The sequence below is a fragment of the Dipodomys merriami genome, unplaced genomic scaffold, assembly GCF_024711535.1.
Source record: "Dipodomys merriami isolate MVZ:Mamm:240054 unplaced genomic scaffold, mDipMer1.0.p SCAF_24, whole genome shotgun sequence".
Lineage (NCBI taxonomy): Eukaryota > Metazoa > Chordata > Mammalia > Rodentia > Heteromyidae > Dipodomys > Dipodomys merriami.
Window position 1 is genome coordinate 23,635,971 of NW_027203826.1, and position 21,741 is coordinate 23,657,711.

The following is a 21,741-nucleotide window of genomic DNA, read 5'->3' on the forward strand; positions in this document are numbered from 1 at the left end:
TGTTCTATCATTTCCTTGCCTACCAGTTCCCTGGCCACGGACTGAACAATGTTTATCTTGGTCACTTTCACATTTCTATGAAGTCAAAAGATAAGCATTTCATTATTGCCTTTTTAAATGAGGAAAGTGATATGAACAAGGAAAGGAATGGAGAAATGGAGAAGAAAAGAAGGAAGGGAGTGAGGACAGAGGGAGGCACCGGCTACTGTTTGTCTCCAGAGAGTCAGATGGTGTTCTTGGGAGTGTGGACAGGGGAAAGAGGAGCTTTGTTTTTATGTGTGGAGGTTCGTTGGTTCATTACTGATACTAGGGTTTGAACTCAGGACCTCCCACTTGCTCTGGTTGATTGACTGGTACTCTACAACCTGAGCCACATCTCTAACCTGGCCTTTTGATGATTTGGAGATGGAATCTTGTAGACTTTTCTGCCCAGGCTGTCTGTGAACTATGATCTTTCGGATCTCAATTTCCTGAATAGCTAAGATGACAGGCATACACTACTGGTACCCAGGTTGTGTTTTCATTTTTGGATATTTTTGTTTAATTTGAAGGGTGTTTTTTTTTCCATAAAACACATATTAATTCGGGAGTTACAAATCTGGCTAATTTTAACAATAATACCTATAAAGAAACTAAGGTACTGCTAACTCCAGTGACCTCTGTTGGTGCAACTGACTCCAGAGGGGACAAACCATGGCCAGTGCCTTAAAACAAAACAAAACACATCTCCAGGCTGCACTGAGGCCTAACTGCTTGATACAAGCTGAGACCAGAAACCACATCATGCATAGAAAACATATGCAGCTGGACACCTTTGGTGACAGGCTGGCGGTGGCAGAGAGAAACATGCTTCACCCACTACTCGCATCATGGAAGATGCTCTACTTTATTTCATTCCATTTGCCACATCAAAGTGTTAGCTCAAGAAGGCAAATAGGCAACTACTTTGAGGAATGTCCTCAGGTGAAGCAACCACTCTCTCTGTTCCTCTCCCCACGTGAGTTATGAAGGGAGACGAACTCTTTTTTCTTTTTCGTTTTTGTCAATCATGGGGCTTGAACTGTGGGTCTGGGCGCTGTCCCTCAGCTCTTCAGCTCAAGGCGAGCACTCTACCACTTGAGCCACAGCACCACTTCCGATTTTCTTGTGGTTAATTGGACATAAGAGTCTCACAGACGTTCCTGCCTGGGCTGGCTTTAAACCTAATCCTCAGATCTCAGCCTCCTGAGTAGCTGTGATTACAGACTCACACTCTTGGTAAGTGTAAAGATTTCTCACAGTACCTGTCAGGGCCTTAGTGTCAGCCTTCTTGCTCTCCCGGGCTCCTTTCTTGGCCCACACATGGACCGTGTACTCCACGCCTGGCCTCAGGCCTGTGAGGACGGTGCTGCTCTGATCCTTTGACACCGGAGCCTCCCTGGTCTCTCCATCAGCAGAGGTGTAGCGCACCATGTATCTGTCAATGTTGGCGCGTACTGGCTCCCAGGAGATGGTGGCTGTTGTCTCTGTCACTCGGTTAGTCACCAGATTTTTGGGGCTGTCAATTTCTTTTAGGAAGATTTATGGAAAGTTGCCGTTAGAACCGAAAGAGGGTGTCTCATTATTGCATCTTCAGGAGCTCTCTACTTGAGTTAGTATTAATAACAGTATAATTCCATTTAAAACAGGGGTTTTCATTTTCCAGGAAACAAGCCATAGGGATATTGAAACTAGAAGGAACTGGGTCACCTCTATGTTTATGAATATGGAAACTTTCTGTCCTTTTATAGTTCTCGTCAAAATAAGCAATTAAAATCTAGTGTTGGCCTTCAGTGGTAGAAGGTAGATCTCCCGTAGTAGATCTCCATGGTACTTAGCTATGTTCCACTAACTTTGAGAATTAAAGCATACCTTTTTCCTTCTTGACATAAAAGGGAAGAAAAATGGAAGCCCAAAGAAATGAAGATTCTCAGCAAAGTTGCTGTTGTTTTCTTATGTTCAAACCAAGGCTAGACCCTCTTTGCCTTGAAATTCATGCCTTCCACTTTCTCAAAGACTTTGCTCCTTTCATCCAGCCTCTCCCTCCTGCATCCCTAAGGCTCTTCTTCTCTATCATCATCCCCAGAAAAGAAAGCTCTAGGCTCTGCCATTCCTCCCCATACCATCCTCTGCACCTTCCAAGTGTCAGGTTTAAGGGAAGGGTTTGCGTATCTTAATTTCACTCACCTCCCATTCACTAAATTCAGCCATGTTTGGCAGCTATCTATACCATACCATTAAATCTGCTAGACTAGGTCACTAGCAACTTCTGCATCCAGGCTCTTGAATAGGTAAAAAAGATCTACTTCCTCCTTGGTTTTCATGACTACACTCCTAATTCACTGTCTCTTCCTCCTCAGTCCTTTGTTAGTAAACTTTATATGTTGGAGTTTCCAAAGTTCCCACTTCTCTCTGTTCATTTTTCCCTAGGAGATGTCACTGAGTCTATGGCTTGAAATGCCAACTAGATGTTCATTGTTCCACAGAAGTATCACTTCTGAGCCCCTGGCTTGGATCAACTATTGCGTATCCACACAGTGCCTGGACTGTGTTGCACAATCAAATACTTATGAAATTAATAAATTATCAGCTAACCAAGGAATTTCAGAAGTATCTTAAATTTAAATATTTAACAAGTTTGACATTCCTTTTCAAACATATACCTCTCAGCCTCTTTACTTTCTTAAGAAATGAATCTGCAGGGCTGGGAATGTGGCTTAGTGGTAGAGTGCTTGCCTAGCACGCATGAAGCCCTGTGTTCGATTCCTCAGTGCCACATACAAAGAAAAGCCAGAAGTGGTGCTGTGGCTCAAGTGGTAGCCTTAAGCCAAGGAAGCTCAGGGACAGTGCTCAAGCCCTGAGTTCAAGCCCCAGGACTGAAAACAAAAAAGAAAATGAAACTACAGTCTTACACATGGCTCAAACCAGAAGCACAACCAAGACTTGATTCCTCATTTTCTTCTTGTCCCACATCTCTTCAATTAGCTATTATTATCATTTATGCCCCCAAAATATGGCCTCAGACATCCTCTTCTTTTTTGTTGTTGTTGGTCAGTCATGGGGCTTGAACTCTGGGCCTGGGCACTGTCCCTCAGCTCTTCAGCTCAAGGTAAGAGCTCTATCACTTGAGCCACAGCAACACTTCCAGTTTTCTGGTGGTTAACTGGAAATAAGAGTCTCTTGGACGTTCCTGCCTGGGCTGGCTTTGAACCATGATGCTCGGATCTCAGCCTCCTGAGTAGCTAGGATTACAGGCGTGAGCCACCAGCGCCCGGCCCCAGACATCCTCTTCTATTTCCACTTCTATCCAAATCATTACCACTGCTCATCAGATTTGACAATGGTCGTTTCACTACCCTTCCCCCTTCTACCCTCTCATCTCTTCCACTTATTCTTGTTACTGTGAAGAGCAGTATTTTTATAAATTCTTTTCGTGCATCATATCACGCTTCTTAATAAATATGCTTTCTCTTTCCCATACAGTCTTGTATGGCCTGACTCTCAACTGTGTTGCTCCAAAGTTACCAGCCTCGTTTTCAGTTCCTCAACTATCTCATGTGCCACACCAGTGAGAGAGCACCACAGATGCCTGCTCTATTCCCCCTCATACCCACCTTCCGCTTCCTCTATAAGCATGTTGTCCAATAGGCATCCCTGCAGTAATGTACGCTTTCTGTACTCTGCACTGTCCAGTTCAATAACCATTCACCACATGTGGTTGTTGACTGAAATACCATTGGTCTGACTGGGGAAATGATTTATTTTACTTCATCAAAATTTAAATATGGCCATTTAATTTTTACAGGACATTATAGCAGAAGTTACAGCTGGATACATGACCATCCATCTGAAAACCTCATTTCCCAACCTCCCTTGTCATGAGGCCTGGCACTGTGAGATCTGACAGTGAAATAGAGGAAGAATTGATGTGTGCAATATGTCAGTTGTGCTCTAACCTCTCCCTTGCCCCTTCTCATTGGGTAGAATGCAGAGAGGGTAGGTACTATGTAAATGAGTACAACTCTATGTAAATGAGCAACAACCTACAAGGAGCTGGGTTTCCTGTATCAGAGACCTGCCATCAGGCCTAACCTATAGGATTAGCCCTCCAGCTGTCCCTTTTCCAAAGAATAGGGCTCATTACCTGTGGGAGCCTTTGTGTCGGCCTTCTTGCTCTGTCGGGACCCTTTCTGGGCCCACACATGGACCGTGTACTCCACGCCTGGCCTCAGGCCGGTCAGGACAGTGCTGGTCTTCTCCTTCCTCACTGGAATCTCCCTGGTCTCTCCATCGGGAGAGGTGTAGCGCACCATGTACCTGTCGATGTCTGCCTGTACTGGGTCCCAGGAGATGGTGGCTGTGTTCTCTGTCACTTGGTTGGTCACCAGGTTTTTGGGGCTGTCAATGTCTACAAGGAAAAGTACTCATCAATTTGGGCTGTGAACAGGCCAAGGGCCATACTGCCTGAAGTGAGATTCTTTTATGGTTTATCTTTTTTTTTCTTTGTAAAAAAAATGTTTGGTGGTACTGGGATTTGAACTCAAGACTTTGTGCTTGCTAGGCAGATAATCTACTGATGAGACAGACCTCTAGGCTTATTTTTGTACTGGTTATTTTGGGAATAGAGCCTCACTTCCTGCCCAGAAAAAAAAAATCACTTATTTTTCACTTCCTTCCAGAGCTGGGATGAAAGGCACACACCACCCTACCCAACTATTGGTTGAGAAGGAGTCTCATATGTGTGCCCAAACCAGCCTCAAGCTACAATCCTGATCTCAACCACCCAAGAAACTAAGATTGCAGGTGTGAACCACTAGCTCCCAGCTTGTTTCAATTTTCTGCCTTTCATTTCCTCAGGTAGAAAGCCCAAGAGACTAGAATTTGACAACTTAATCCCTGACCTCTATTAAAAACTTTACAAAATGAATCTGTCCATTTAGTAAGATATATGGAATCCCAATTCTGTAGAAGGCATGTCTGAGGCAGTGAGCAGAGTTAGGCACTGAAGTAGACCTGGACTCTGCCTAAAAGGAGTGCCCAATTTTGTGTTCACCACCAATGGACAAAGAAGACTTCCAGCATATACTAGAAGATTCTGAAGTCCAGGTCCAAATGCAAGCTCCTAGAAGAAGAAGTGCCTGGAAAAACCTCCTATTTTCTTCTGTGTTCCCAGTGCCCAGTAAAAGACAAGGCACAGGGCAAGTGCTCAGTACATATTATTAAGTAACCCAGCAAAAAGTAAGGCCTGTTTTCCTCTTCTTCAGCAAGCATGGATTCCCTTGCTGGTTTGATAGTTGCATCGCTGTACAAAAAGTGGGTAGACAACTCTTTTACACTCCTAAGAAAGCAACACATGAGCTATCCTATCTCAGAACCCTAACTGACTTACACTTCATCATTCTACAGAGTGAATTATACTGTTTAAGTAACTTGTATCTGGGAGTTTCCATCCATGTCTATTCTTTTGTTACTTACCCATCCTACCTACAAAACTCTGCTCTGCATCTAGCCAAGGTATATCTCATTAATAGAATGAACCACCATTAAAGATTATAAAGTTGGTCTATGTACTATAACCCATTTGTAATAAATTAAACCACACACATCTAATCACTATGGCACACATAAAATCTATATTCATTTAATAGTGTGTATTCATTGTAGAAAGAGGTTTCATCATAGTGTTTTACTTTGATCATAGTCACACCTTGAGTACTCTTTCTTTTGTAGAATATATATTATTAAGGTCAAACTTTTAATATATTATTAATAATGATGTGAGATTTTCTTTTCATGTTTTGCTCTACTCACAAACTCACTAAGGCACAATAAATACTGTCCAAAAGATCCACGGACTCTGAAGAGCAGCTGTAAATACAACTATCAAAAAGAGTTTAGGTGTGGGGATGTGAGGGAAAAAGTAGGAGAGAGTAAGGGAAGGGGTGACACGGTCCAAAACAGAAATGTACTCTTTATCTGACTTATGTAAATGTGACCCTTCTGTATATTATCTTTATAAAAACAATTTAATTTTTTTTTTTGTCGGTCATGGGGCTTGAACTCTGGGCCTGGGCGCTGTCCCTCAACTCTTCAGCTCAAGGCGAGCACTCTACCACTTGAGCTACAGCGCCACTTCCGGTTTTCTAGTGGTTTATTGGAGATAGGAGTCTCACAGTCTTTGCTGCCCGGGCTGGCTTTGAACTTCGATTCTCAGATCTCAGCCTCCTGAGTAGCTAGGATTACAGGCGTGAGCCACCGGCGCCCGGCACAATTTAAATTTTTTAAATAATTTTTTTTAAAAAACAGTTCAGACACTAGGGTCTGACTATGAAGGAAGCTGGTCGAGGGGAAATGAAAAAGACTATGTAGAGTCAATGTATGAATTGACACTGTCCTGCCCTTCTATATCCCATCCATCTCCACCCATAGGAGGAAAACAAAACATACTCAGTGTAGACAGCATGGCAGGCATTACAGTCACAAAAACAATGTCCATTACCTGTAGGGGCCTTGGTGCTGGCCTTCCTGCTCTCTCTGGCCCCCTTCTGGGCCCACACATCAAACTTGTAGTCCACTCCTGGCCTCAGGCCTGTCAGGACGGTGCTCCTTTCATCCTTCCCAATCAGAAATTCCCTGGTCTCTCCATCCGCAGAGGTGTAGCGCACCACATACCTATCAATGTCGGCCTCCACAGGGTCCCAGGAGACAGTGGCACTGTTCTCCGTCACCTGCTTAGTCACCAGGTTTTTGGGGCTGTCAATGTCTACAAGGAAAAGTGCTGATCAATAAACACTTGTAACAGACACAAAAGAGAGGCTGTTTTACTTGGACTTAGATAGTTTCCTGTTCTTAAGATTTTTTCCCATCTTGTATTTTTTTTAATTGTTTCATGGACATAGAGCTTGTCCAAGAATGTCCATGAAGGCAGCTTGAGACAGTGGAATGAGCCACACAGAGTTGGGACTGGGTTCCAGTATTAGCCTGAGAGGAAGAGCTGAGGGGAAAAACGCATATTGGGCTCCAGTCATGAGATCATGAATTTTACTCCAGCTGTGTCACCGGCCTCAACTCACCTGCCTCTGACTACACCCTAGTTTTCTCATCTGTAACTGTGGGCCTTATAGATTAAACATATCTTACAGCTACGTTCATGTTTCTGAATATCTCAGGAAGAAAACCCGACAAGTCTTTAGCTAACTTTGTGACTTGCAGAAATTTTACACTTCACTATATTTGAGGATTTTGCCTGCAAAATTAGGAACCCTGGTTCCTGGTCTAAACGTCTCTGAGGCCGGGCGCTGGTGGCTCACGCCTGTAATCCTAGCTACTCAGGAGGCTGAGATCTGAGGATCGCGGTTCAAAGCCAGCCCGGGCAGGAGAGACCGTGAGACTCCTATCTCCAATAAAACCACCAGAAAACCGGAAGTGGCGCTGTAGCTCAAGTGGTAGAGCGCTTGCCTTGAGCTGAAGAGCTAAGGGACAAACGCCCAGGCCCAGAGTTCAAGCCCCACGACCGACAAAAAAAAATAAAAATAAAAATAAACGTCTCTGAGGACCAAGTAAATGAAGAAAAGAATCCTCCTTCATTGCTGATGGATATGCAACACAGTGTGCCCACTGTGTTGGGTAGAATGATCCAGAAACTCTACACCAAGATATCTATGTCTCCGTAAAAACTGACATGACATGCTCATCTCATTGTTACTCACAATAGCAGAAGAGTGGCAGCAACTCAAGCTCATTTATTGAAAAATGGATAAGCAAAAGTGTGTATCCAAAAACAAAATATTCATTTGCAGTAAAAGTAAGTATAGATCCACGCTAAAACATGGCTGAACCCAGAAAACATGCTTCCTGAAAGAAGTCAGTCACAAAATACATATATTGGGAGATGCCGGGTATAAGTAATTTCTAGTACAGGAAATTAATACAGATAGACAGCAGTCATTATGGAAGCCTGGAAGTACTGAGCACAGGAGTCTCTGGGAATGGACAGAAGGTTCTTGTTGCTGGTGAGATAGACAGTGGTAATAGTTGTACAACTTGGGGTGGAGGCAGGCTCACCAGTAGTGTGTCAGCCTAGCAAATGTGACACTCTGAGAGGAAAATGACAGGAGTACAACTCTACAAACATCCTACAACTGCTGAATGTGCTCTTGAAGTGGGCGAATTCTATTGTAGGTAACTATGTTTTCATACGGCTGTTCTTAAGAAATGAGGAAACCTAAGATGGAAAAGCTTTAACATTGAGAAGTTATTGTATATAATTGTAACCGTAGGATTTTTAAAGTGCAGTCTACAGTATTCAAAGTAGAATTTGTCTATCAATAAAGCGTAAGCCCTCTTGACCCAACACATCACAGCAAAAGCCATTTCCCTACAGTACTTAGCTCATCAATCCTAACATACATGGCTTCTTTAAACATTTTCCTTTTCAAAAGGAATATTTTGAGATTGTTCAGAAAGAAAATACAATTGGAAAAACAGTGGATGGATGTACCAAACACCACTGATCGTGTATGGGTGTGCCTGTAGTGGGGCTTAACCTCCACACCCTATGTTCTTGCTTAGTTTTTTCGCTCAAGGGTAGTACTCTACCACTTAAGTCACACTTCTACTCCTGGCTGGTTAAATGGAGATAAGAGTCTCTCTGATTTGTTTGCCTGAGCTGGCTTTGAACCTTCATCCTTAGATCTAAGCTTCCTGAACAGCTAGGATCACAGTTGTGAGCCACCAGCATTCTGCTACCATTATCTTCATGAGACAAAAATACAAGGCTGCTGCAGGAGTATGATGGTATGCCGATGGTCCCAGCACCGAGGACAATGAGGCAAAAGAATAACCAATTCTAGGCCAGCATGGACTACACAGTGAGTTCCAGCCACTCTGGGATCTGTAGGAAAATGCTGTCTCCAAAAATCCAGCAAAGCAACAACTATAAGGCTAATAATATGAGATAATGTGCTCTTGGACATTGAGAGACCCAATGGGTACTATGACCAAAGTCTACCATCCCGCTCTTCCATTGATCATTGATTTCTGCCAGGGACCCAGTAGGAAAATTCAATATCTTCCCACAGGCTTACCATGACAGGTGTTAACATTCTCAAAGGGCAAAGTTGTTTACCTGTGGGGGCCTTGGTGCTGGCCTTCCTGCTCTCTTGGATCCCTTTCTGGGCCCACACATCGAATTTGTACTCCACGCCTGGCCTCAGGCCTGTGAGGACGGTGCTGCTCTTCTCCTTGTCCACTGGAACCTCCCAGGTCTCTCCATCAGCAGAGGTGTAGCGCACCACATACCTGTCAATGTCAGCCTCCACCGGATCCCAGGAGACACTGGCGGTGTTCTCTGTCATTTGATCAGTCACCAGATTTTTCGGGCCATCAATGTCTAAAGGCAAGTCAATAAACATGAGTAACAGGCACAAAAGAGTGAGGAGGTTTCCTGTGCTTACATTCTCCTGTCTCATGCTTGGTTTGCGGTTGTTTCATGCACAACTTCTTCATCTTCTGCTGGACTCTTGGCTCCTCGAGGAGGTGCACAAGACAGTGGAGTGAGTGAGTTTCACATCTGGAGTTAGAGGGGTTGGGGTCTAGTCTCACCCTGAGAGGCACAGTTGAGGGGTAGAAAGTAGCATATTTGTTGGACTCTAATCATCATGAATATTACTCCAGTTCGACCACTGGCTGACCACAGCCTTGGACAACTCAGCTGCTTCTGACTACACCTCAATTTCCTCATCTATAATATTTGCTGTAGATTAACACAACCTTAGAGGTACCTTAATATTACTGAATATTTCACGAAGCAAACACCATGAATCATCAGCTAACTATATGAATTTCAGAAACCATGTATCTCTCTGTATTTGGGGATTATCGGCTATAAAATGGCAATATTACCTTTTTTTTTCTTCAGTCCTGGGGCTTGAACTCAGGGCCTGAGCTCTGTCCCTGAGCCTCTCTGTGCTCAAGGCTAGAGCTCTACCACTTGAGCCACAGCACCATTTCTGGATTGTTTCTGAGTAGTATATTGTAGATAAGAGCCTCATGGACTTTTCTACCCTGGCTGGCTTTGAACCATGATCCTCAGATCTCAGCCTCTTGAGTAGCTAGGATTACAGGCCTGAGCCAGCGGCACCTGGCTGTATGAACTCCTTTTGCACAGACTCAACAAACTCCTCTGAGCATCAATAAGTGAGGACTTTTTCATTGATGGGCATATAAAATTGTGTTTTGAAAACATTCTGCAAAATTAGTTAGAATTATCAAATAATTCAGCAATTCCACTCTTAGCACATGCCTAAGGGAAATGATGACGTATATGCATGCAAAAACTTGAACACAGGAGATGGGAGAATAGTTAGGTGAGAGAGCACTTGTCCATCATGGGCCAGGTCCTGGGATGGCCCCTCAGTACACATATCCCCCCGAAAATAACCTTATACACAAATAGCACCATCATTATTCATAATAGAGAAAAAAGAAGCAACCCAAATGTCTAACAATGGAAAAACAAACATGCATTTCCACAATGAAATATTAATTCACAATAAAAATTAAGTCTTGATATAAGCTGCAATATGGATAATCCCAGAAAATATGGTTCTAGAAAACATTATGCTTTATGGCAGAAGTCAGTCGTAAAGAGCCACACAGTGTATAATTCCATGTAAAGAAAATGTCCAGAGAAAAGAAACCCATGCAGACAGAATGTAGTTGTTAGCAGGGCTGGAAAGAGTGGGAAGGGGTGTATTCACTCCCATTACTAGTTCTTTTAGAGAGGGACACTGAGAATTATTGTACAGTTCTGTAAATATACTAAGCTAGCTCTATTGTACACTGTAAAGTATACATCCTTTGGGGGCTGCATTCAGGTTTCCAGGCTTGCTAAGCAGGTGCTCCATCACTTGAGCCATCACACCCGCAGCCCTTGTAAATATATCCTAATGAGGTATAACAAAGGGGGAAACAGATGGAAAAGCCTGCAAATTATGAGCTGTTATTGTCTATAATTGTAAAAGTAGGATCCTCAGAATGGAACCACAGCACACAAAGAATGTATTCACTAAGAAAGCAATAAATCCTTTCCCTAAAATAATTAGGACACATATCCTACCATATATTTTTATGTCTTTTGTTACAAGACAGATATTCTGAGATTGACCAACAAAAGAAGTCCACGATTAAAACAGTGTGAAAATCACCATTAACTACATTGTTTTGTTTTGCTTCTTCTTGAGGCTGAAGATTCACCCGGGGCCTTACGCATGCTATGCGAGCACTCTACAGCTACATCTTCAGACTATCTTAAATCTTCATAAATGCCAAAATAAGAGGCTGAAAACGAGGACCTTATTATAAAATAATGTGTTAAAAGAATTGAGAGATCGGTGAGTACTATGACAATATACCATTTAGGTCATCTACAGTGATTGCGGTTTACCAGCATCAGAGAAGGAAACCCAAATTTGACCTCCTTTAGGCAAAGGTAATAAATACATGCTGCGTTATAAAAGGAGAGTAACAATTACCTGTGGGGGCCTTGGTGGTGGCTTTCTTGCTCTCCCGGGTCCCTTTCTGGGCCCACACTTCAAATATGTAGTCCACACCTGGTCTCATGCCTGTCAAGACGGTGCTGCTTTGATCCTTCCCAACCAGAAGTTCCCTGGTCTCTCCATCAACAGAGGTGTAGCGCACCACATATCTGTCAATGTCAGCCTCTACCGGGTCCCAGGAGACGGTGGCAGAGTTCTCTGTCACCTGTTCAGTGACCAAGTTTTTCGGGCTGTCAATGTCTAAACAGATAAGTAGAATTCAGTAACGGGTATAAAAGAGAGACTACTTTGCTCTGTGTCTGAGTGAATTCCTTTTTCTTATGGATTGCTTATTTTATATGCTGTTATCAACTGTTTCATGAGCATAGACCTCATCTCCACATCTGGATTCCTGGACCCAGAAAGAGGCAGCACAAGACAATGAAAAGAGCACCAGAGCCAGAGAGTTACAGTAGCTGAGTTCTACTGTCAGCCTGACAGGGTCAGGAAGCCCCTTGGGCCACAATTCAGATGCCTCTGACTATATACCTCAGTTTCCTCATCTGTAATGTGGGCCTTAGATTAATACTTTGTGGCACCTTTGGAAATAGTGTGATCTACTCAGAAATTCAAGTGATAACTACCAAATAATCAAGCAATTCCACTCCAAGGCATCTAACTAAGAGAAATGTTATCATTCATACACTCAAAAACTTGTATACAAATACTCATTTTTATTAGCATTGTTATTTGTCCTTTGTTGTTCAACGAAGGACAAAACAAATGCACCTATTCATATAATGAATTATCTATTCATAATAAACCTAACATGGATGATACAATGAAGCTGCAGCATGGATAAACTGAAAATATTTTTCTGCCTGAGCTGGCTTTGAACTCATCAGCCCTCCAAGTGCCTGGGATTACTGGTGTGTGCCATCACATTCACTGAAGGGTGGGTGAATGTCAAGCACACGATCATTGCAGCAGAACATATACTACTCAAAGGAGAATGTATTCAGCTAAAAGAAAAGAAAAAAAGTAGTAAACCTTCTTGTCATCTCCAAAGAAATCACAAAAACCACTTCCTCAGGCCAGGTGTTGGTGGCTCATGCCTCTGATCCTAGCTACTCGGGAGACTGACATCTGATGACCGGGGTTCAAAGCCGGCCCGGGCAGGAAAGTCAATAAGACTCTTATTTCCAATTAACCACCAAAAGCCAAAAATGGCACTGTAGCTCAATGTGGTAAAGTGTTATCCTAGAGCACAAAAGTTTAGGGACACCACCTGGCCTTGAATTTAAACCCCAGGATTGGCATGCACACACACACACACACACACACACACACACACACACACACACACACACACACACACACAATTTCCTCGAACCACTTACACACAGTAACATCATGCATGGCTTCTTTATATCTCTTCCTTTTTAAAAGGAATATTTTGAAACTGACACCAAGGAAATACCGAACAGAAGAACAGTGACTGATCACCATAAATCTCTATACGACAGAAGTACGAGGCCAATATTTGGGGTTAATGTGTTCAAGAAAACTGAGGATGGGTTGATGTGACCACCTCATCGACACAAAAGCCTTCATCATGATCGTTTAATAACTCACTGATTTCTCTCAAGGTCGGGTAAGAAAATCAAATGCAATTCCATCAGTTTACCATGAATTAGTGTTGCCTTTCCCAAACAGATGTTCATTACCTGTGGGAGCCTTTGTGTTGGCCTTCCTGCTCTCCCTGGCCCCCTTCTGGGCCCACACATCGACCTTGTACTCCACTCCCGGCCTCAGGCCTGTCAGGATGGTGCTGGTCCTCTTCCCCACTGGAATCTCCTTGGTCTCTCCATCCGCAGAGGTGTAGCGCACCACATACCTATCAATGTCAGCCTCGACTGGGTCCCAGGACAGGGTGGCAGTGTTCTCTGTCACTTGCTTAGTCTTCAAGTTTTTGGGGCTGTCAATGTCTAAGAGAAAAAGTGCTGCTTCATCAAGTCTAGTAACAGGCACACAGAGAGACCATTCTCTTGAACTGAGAGAGTTTCTGCCCTTCAAATTCACCCGTCTCGTACATTGTTTCTCAGTCATTTCATGGTCAGGGACCTTGTCATCACGGCAAAACCCTTGGCTCCTGAGGGAGTAGTACAGACAGCGGAACTAAAGCCGGAGTTACAGGGCCTAGGTTCTAGTGTCAGTCTAAGTGGCAGACATGAGGGGCAAGAAACGCTTCGGACTCTGATCACAAGACAGAGTTTTACCTCAGCTTTGCCATAGCTCAGCCATGGCCTTGGACAAGTCAGCTACCTCAGTTTCCTCATCTGAAAACATGGGCTGATTAACACATTTGGGGGCTGGGAAGGTGGCTCAGTGGTAGAGCGCTTGCCTTGCAAGCCTGAGGCCCTGGGTTCGATTCCTCAGCACCACATAAGCAAAAAGAAAAAAGCTGGAAGTGGTGCTGTGGCTCAAGTGGTAGAGCGCTAGCCTTGAGCTAAAAGAGCTGAGGGACAGCGCCCAGGCCCAGAGTTCAGGCCCCACGACCGGACCCAAAAAAAAAAAAAAAATAGTACAGTTGTACTCAAGAATTAAAGTTAGAATTACCAAATAATCAGAAAATTCTACCTCAAAACATATACCTAACAGAAATTATGACATTTGTATATACAAAAACTTGCACACAAATGTTCTTAGCATTGGCATTCCTAATAGTCAAAGAGTAGAAATAACTTAAACATTCAACATAGGACCAATGGATAAACAACCGTGCCTACCTATACAATGAAGTACTCATTCACAATAAAAGTTAGAGCTGACCCATGCTACAACAGGGATGAACTGGAACATACCCTTCATGAAAGAAGTTGGTCATGAAAGGCCTCATATTAGAGGATCCCACATAAAAGGAATGTCCAGAAAAGCAAAATTAATACAGACAGAGCAGTTGTTACTTATCGGAGGTACTGAGCATAGAGCATGACTGGGAATAGACACGAGGTTCTTTTTGTTGGCAAAATTTATCTAACTAAGGCAGACACCAGTGGCTCATGCCTATAACCGTAGCTACTCAGGAGGCTGAGATCCGAGGATCAGTTTGAAGCCAGCCAGGCAGAGAAGTCCATGAGAATCTTATCTCCAGTTAACCACCAAAAGAACCAGAAGTGGAGCTATGGCTCAAGTAGTAGATCACTAGCATTGAGCAAAGAATCTCAAGGATAGTGCCAGGCCCTGAGTTCAAGATCCAGGACACACACACACACACACACACACACACACACACACACACACACACACACATACACACACACACACACATTAATTTTAGACGTTGGTAATGGTTGTGCAAATGTGAATATAATGAAATTATTAAATTACATACTTTAAAGGGCAAATTAATTTTTTACACTCTTGGGGATTGAACCCCAGGCCTAGAATATGTTTGGCAAGCACTCTATCCCTCGAACAATAACCCAGCCCTTATTTCCTAAATTTTCCTGACTTCCAGCTCAAGATAGTCCTGTCTCTGCCTTCCAAGTAGATGGAATTACAAGTATGCATAATTCAGCTAAAGGGTGAAGCCAAACACAGGATGTCCAGAGAAGACTATACTGCATTTGGCACACTCTTTCTAAAGACATCACAACATAAAACACATGGCTTCTGTATCTCTTTTCCTTTACGAGAAGAATGCTTTGAAAGTTACTGCAGTGAAGTGCACCATGGAAAAGCAGTGACCAGTCACCATGAATCTGTATAAGAGCCAAGTATGCAGCTGATATTTGGGAATACTGTGTTAAAGAACATGCAGGAATGGGATGGGATGACCACTTTACAACTGGCTTCGTACCCACCAGGAAAAGTCTAACAGATTATTGGTTTTTGGTGTGGGTGAAAGTGAGAGGAGGAAAATCACATCTTCCCATAAGCTTACCATGACAAGGTATTGTTGCTTTCCCAAACTCTGATGTTCATTACCTGTGGGAGCCTTTGTGTTGACTTTCCTGCTCTCCCTGGCCCCCTTCTGGGCCCACACATCGACCTTGTACTCCACTCCTGGCCTCAGGCCTGTCAGGACGGTGCTGGTCTTCTCTTTCCCCACTGGAACCTCCCTGGTCTCTCCATCCGCAGAGGTGTAACGCACCACATACTTATCAATGTCGGCCTCCACTGGGTCCCAGGAAACAGTGGCGGTGTTCTCTGTCACCTGCTTAGTCATCAAGTTTTTGGGGCTGTCAATGTCTGCAAGAGAAAGTTCTGATCAGTAAGTTCTAGTCACAGGCACAGTAGGGAGAGACCATTTTCTTGGACTGTGTTTCCTGTTCTTAGGGTTTGATCAGCTCATATCTGGTTTTCAGTTGTTTCATGTACTCCACAGCTGGAGTTTTGGCTCCTCAGAGAGGCAGCACAGACAGTGGAATGAGCACCACAGCAGGAGTGAGAGGGCCTGGGTTCTAGTGTCAGCCTGACAGGCAGAGATGAGAGGAGGAGGCAGCTGAGACTTCAGTCATCAGGCCATGAATCTTACCCCAGCCTGCCATCGGTCAGTCCTTAGCAACTCAGCTGCCTCTCCCTGTGCTTCAGCCTCTTCACTTCTAAAATCTGCTATAACTTTGATTTTCAAGCTTTTTCAAACATTAATATTCCAGGAGTACATCTACCTGCATAATTTGCTGACTTGTTTTCTGACCTTATGTGTGCTGCTTCACTTACTTCTGTATTTATAAAATCAAGATGTTACAGCTATTGTACAGATCTCTGTACTTAGATCTGTAAAGCAATATAAAATGATGTAGAAAAATTTATGGGATGTAGAAATAGGAGGATCATGGATCCAGGCTGTCCCAGGCAAAAAGTGAAACCTATTAGAAAAATGATTAAAAGTGAAAAAGTGTTAGGTACCTTGATAGGGTGGTAGAGCACCATGATTTCAAACAATGTACCACCAAAAAAGGAAGAATAATAAAATATTATAATTAAGAAAATGGATGTTGTGCAAGTTGTGTTTGTTTTGTGTAATGCTTTGTGCTTCAGAATGGAAGCAGGAGGATCTCAAGTTCAAGGCCAGCCTGGGCCACCTAATGGGACCGTGTCACAAATAAGCAAGCAAAAGTAGAGGAAGCATTTGAAAATGTTAAAGTATGCCAACCGTTGCATCTCTGAAGCCAAAGAATAGCCACTCTGTAATTCAAAATGCAATAAAGAGTAAACCATCTTCTATACCTCAATTTCTTCCCTAGGGGGAAGATATACAAAACGGGAAGACATTACCAATTTATATCTTATAGAGTCGTTGTAGTCTACAAATGAATAGTGTGTCTCTTATGGCTATTCTCAGCCTGCCCAGTGACTATGAACTCTTTTCAGCAAAGCTATCAGTTTGATGCTTCAGTCTACTACACACACCCAAGGTTACCAAAACTGTATTGCACGAAGAAAAATAGTATCGCTTCTTAAATCTAAATATTTCTTGCAAAACTCATTTCCCTAAAATTATTTGCTCAAAGGTCCTTTTATATATGTTCATTTAGGCTTTGACTCCAGGAAGCTTGGTATCTATATTCCAACCCCTGGCCCACCACCAAGGCTGGCTCAACAGTTCTATGACTCTGTGGCTAACCAACCATCTCCAGTCTATAAAACTAAGAAGAGTGAGGGAAGGGGTAGGTTGGGAGGGATGAGTGAGAATGCTGAAAGGGGTGACATTGATCAAGATGCATTGTGCTCATAAACTGCTTGGTTGAATGGCAAAGGAAAAAATAAAGCACGTAGTAATACTTCACAGAGGGAGAGAGAGAAAGAGAGAGAGAAAGAGACAGCAGTTAGAGAGGTCAGTGAGTTGGAATTATTTGAACAGAGCTACCCTGTGAGTCCTAGAAGCAGGACCCAATCCTTAAATAAGCGATTTTAGTAGGATCCTGTACAGAATTTGTGGTGTGCAGAGTAGAAAAGAAATCTCAAGGGGGTGATTAGCAATGTCAGTGAAAGGTGGGAGCTTACTGGCATCTAATGGGTAGACACCAAGGATGTTGCTGAACATCCTACATGACCCAAGCTATACCTGGGCAACAAATAAATTGTCCGACTCAACATGTCAACAGTGAAAAGGTGGAGAAATCCCTTGTAAAGGGTAGGGAACACTGAAGGTTGGTTTGTTGTTGTTTTTTTTTAACACATGACTCAAATATCTAAGGGTTGACAGAAAAGCTGGTTGTTTGGTGCCAAGCAAGAGAAGCTATAGCATTGAAAAAAGCCTGTACAGCCACCCACTGAATGGACAAAGGAGGCATGTCTGTTCTGCATGGACTAGATGTGGGCCAAGCACAGAAGAATCTAGGGTTGTCCTACCTAGAATCACCTAGTAACTCCATTAGTGGTGCTGGAGCCCACCCTCTGGTGTCCTCTGGATAGAAGAAGGAGAACAAGAGACCGGGAGAGATAAGCATTTGCCCACAAGAGGATTGCAGTGAGAGATTCCCAGTGGGAAATAAGCACAAAAGTGCTCCAAAAGAGGAGCCAGCTCGAACATTCATCAGGCCCCATGACAGGCCACGCTAAAGTCAAGGAAGGCTTTCCATGATTCTTGGCCTGTCTGCCTTTAATCCCTGACTACTCTTCTCTTCTGACTCTTGGATTTTCCTCCATCTCGACCTTTCACCTACCCCTCTTCCCTTCTGATCCCTCAAACTCTTTCCTCCGGACACCGGGCTTCTCCTCACATCTCTCCTCTGCTTGAGTCTAGCCACTCCTCAATGTGTGTTTCCCAGATGTGCCAAACACTAATGCATCCAAAATTGCACTTAGCAAGCTGGAAGATTGGTGCTTAAAGTACAAAGAGGAAGGCCCAAGAGGCGCTGAGTTCCCTTCCACAGCAGGCGGCTGGCATGCAAATGGACAACTGTAAATGAAGGGGGGGGCTCCTACCTAGAAATAGACATTTTTGTTACTTAAAAAATTGGCATTTGGGGAACTAGATCCTGGCTTAATTTTAGCTGACAAAACACTGCAATTATTTCTGTCTAAAAAATTCAGCCAAAAGGCAGAAGCAAGCACAAGCTTCATAGGAATGGCTTAAACTGGTGAGCAGTTTAAAAACAAAACTAAATACAAACAAACAAAGATTAATTTGGGAATACAATCCACCAGTCTGACTCTCTCAGTCTAATAGCTGTTTGTGTTTTCATCCTATTTATTCTTTACCCAGGTGAAAATTTCAGTGTCTTCACAATCATGAGACAGAAGAAGAATGGGGGACTAGAAGCAATAACCGTCAATCAAACTTGGATACCACATTATGAGATATGAACTCTAAGAGAAACTATTCAAAGGAAGTGAGGGGTACATGATTTTTATGGAGGTCTCTGGTAAACAAAGTATCTTTGTCCGTCAAGGTCAAAATCAGAAAAACTCACCTAGACAGACCATAAGCTTAGCAATGGTGAAGTAATAGCGCATGCTCTGTTACCTGTGGGGGCCTTGGTATTGGCCTTCCTGCTCTCCTGGGTCCCTTTCTGGGCCCACACATGGACCTTGTACTCCATGCCTGGCCTCAGGTCTGTCAGGATGGTGCTGGTCTTCTCTTTCCCCACTGGAACCTCCTTTGTCTCTCCATCAGCAGAGGTGTAGCTCACCACATACCTGTCGATGCTGGCCTGCACAGGCTCCCAGGAGACACTGATCGTATTCTCTGTCACCCGGTCAGTCACCAAGTTTTTGGGACTGTCAATATCTGAAAAGAAAATGTTTGGGAAATCCTAAGCTCTGACAGTGCGAGCCACACCCACTACCCCAGTGCCACAACTTCACTGTTATAATTCATGGCTTTCACCTCTCTAAAGTGTCTTCTTAGAAGCACGTAGCATATCAAGACTATCAATTGCATATCTGCTCTGATGTCAGTTAAGTAAGTAATTTGCCATTTTACCAAAAGTTATTTATTGGCAACACTCTAGAAGGATTATCACAAATAATGCCCAACCAGTTCCTAAACACATCTCGGCTGAGCCTGCTATAAACACTGTACCCATACCCATAAACTCCCTCTGGAGATCAAGTGATTTCATGAGCAGCTCACGGCTGTCAAGGGAGGAATATCCCACTGAGGTCATTCCTAAAGCTCACTGGCAGTCTCACATCATTAAGATTCTAACTGCAAGCCAACCACCGGTGGCTCTCACCGGTAATCCTAGCTACTCAGGAGGTTGGGATCTGAGTATCGCAGTTCAAAGCCAACCCGGGCAGAAAAGTCTGTGAGACTCTTATCCCCAACAAACCACCAAAAAACCAGAAGTGGCGCTGTGGCACAAAGAGGTAGAGCACTAGCCTTGAGCAAAAGAGTTCAGGGACAGCACCAGGCCCTGAGTTCAAGCCACACGACAGACCAAAACATTTAGGCCTTTGATATCCTATACACAATCCCCAAGCTCAAAATTCAATTCCAGTTAACCATCTCTGTCTAGTTACCTGTGGGGGCCTTGGTATTGGCCTTCTTGCTTTCTCTATCCCCTTTCTGAGCCCACACGTAGACTTTGTACTCCACGCCTGGCCTCAGGCCTGTGAGGACGGTGCTGCTCTTCTCCTTGTCCACTGGAACCTCCCTGGTCTCGCCGTCGACAGAGGTGTAGCTCACCACATACCTGTCAATGTCAGCCTCCACTGGATCCCAGGAGACACTGGCGGTGTTCTCTGTCACCCGGTCGGTCACCAGGTTGGCAGGGCTGTCAAGTTCTTGAAGAAAGATATAAAAGAAGAAGATAGCTTTTAGCTCCCTGAAAGTTTCTGAAAGACTAGCACGAACACAGCCAAAATAAGGAACTCAATACATTTGAGTCAGCTATTATGTCAATGGTTGAGAGAACTTAAAGGTTTTCATTAAACAACTGGTCAAAAAGTCAATGAACTTAATGAGTAAAGTTTTCAGACCTAGCTCACTTTTAGAAGGACTCTGTGAACTTTACCCACAAGTTGCTTTTGGATTAAAAAGAACTTGTCTCTACATACTAATTTTCCCTCTAGCCTGGATTTATATAATATACTCCTAATTCCTTTTACCTGAAAGCAAATGAATTTCAATAATTTTCTCCATCTGCTCCAGTATGTTCTTTGGGAAGAAAATATCCTATGAGTAGGAGCTGTCAGTTATTTCTATGTAAAATATCATGACTGGTGAGGAACCAGGAGAGTTTTAAATTAATGCTTGTGGCCTGACCTAGAAAAAAAATCTTACTTGTAGAATCTTCCTGAGTCTCTAGATGGGTAAAGTGGGTTAGAACACGGTCTCCACCATTTCTCACTTGGGACAGGCTGTGTAATGTAAGTCTTTGTCTCCTCACCTCCACAAGGAAGGAAACATCAGTACCGCCCACCTCCATCACCAGCTAGGGTGAATACTAAGTGACACTGCGCAGTGCATGTTTATACGCCTCGTTATTACCAAAGAGGTATGAATGATCATTTTCTCCTCAAAAGAGCAAACCCTTAGCAAGTCCAAACCCAAGCAACTTGATAGATAGTTAGAAATGATGCCTTTATTACCATGTTTTAAAAATAAGATCATTAGAGCCAGGCTCTAAGTGGCTCATGCCTGTAATCCTAGCTACTCAGGAGATTGAGATCTGAGGACCATGGTTCAAAGCCAATCCAGACCAGAAAGTCTGTGAGATTCTTCTCTCTAACTACTCAAAAAACAAACAAACAAAAAAAGCCAGAAGTGGAGCTGTGACTCAAGTGGTAGAGCTCTAGCTTTGACCAAAAAAACAACTGAAAAAGCTCAGGGACAGTGCCTAGGCCCTGAGTTCAGGCTCTAAGACCAATGTGTACACACACATGTTTGCACACAACACCCATATACACACACACATACACATATACACACACATATACACAAAAAAATTAAGTCAGTTCCTCGTAAGGCTGAACTTCCTGAGAAGCAAATGCATTTCAAACCTGCATACCTCCTCTTGCCAGGCATGGTAAACCAGCTCAGTGCCATGCACAGCCACGTGCAAAGACTGGTCTTAAGAGAGTACGGAGTCAGCCGGACACCAGTTACTCCTAGTTACTCAGGAGGCTGAGATCTGAGGATCGTGGTTCTAAGCCAGCCTGGGCAGAAAAGTCTGTGAGACTCTTATTGCCAATCAACCACTCAGAAAGAGCTGGAAGTGGTGCTGTGGCT

General features: G+C 43.5%; 1 protein-coding gene across 1 annotated transcript in view; it reads right to left on the reverse strand.

The window, feature by feature from the left end:
* The window catches only part of Tnn (tenascin N), a 67,824-nt gene that overhangs the window by 20,871 nt on the left and 25,212 nt on the right, over positions 1 to 21,741 (reverse strand). Inside the window, exons 8-16 of the mRNA XM_070034422.1 lie at positions 20,031 to 20,294; positions 19,033 to 19,296; positions 15,546 to 15,809; positions 13,283 to 13,543; positions 11,553 to 11,816; positions 9,146 to 9,409; positions 6,518 to 6,781; positions 4,163 to 4,426; positions 1,284 to 1,547 (exon numbers count right to left, since the gene is read on the reverse strand). Of these exons, the coding sequence (XP_069890523.1) occupies positions 1,284 to 1,547; positions 4,163 to 4,426; positions 6,518 to 6,781; positions 9,146 to 9,409; positions 11,553 to 11,816; positions 13,283 to 13,543; positions 15,546 to 15,809; positions 19,033 to 19,296; positions 20,031 to 20,294 (2,373 nt within the window). The remainder of the gene's footprint in view (positions 1 to 1,283; positions 1,548 to 4,162; positions 4,427 to 6,517; positions 6,782 to 9,145; positions 9,410 to 11,552; positions 11,817 to 13,282; positions 13,544 to 15,545; positions 15,810 to 19,032; positions 19,297 to 20,030; positions 20,295 to 21,741) is intronic.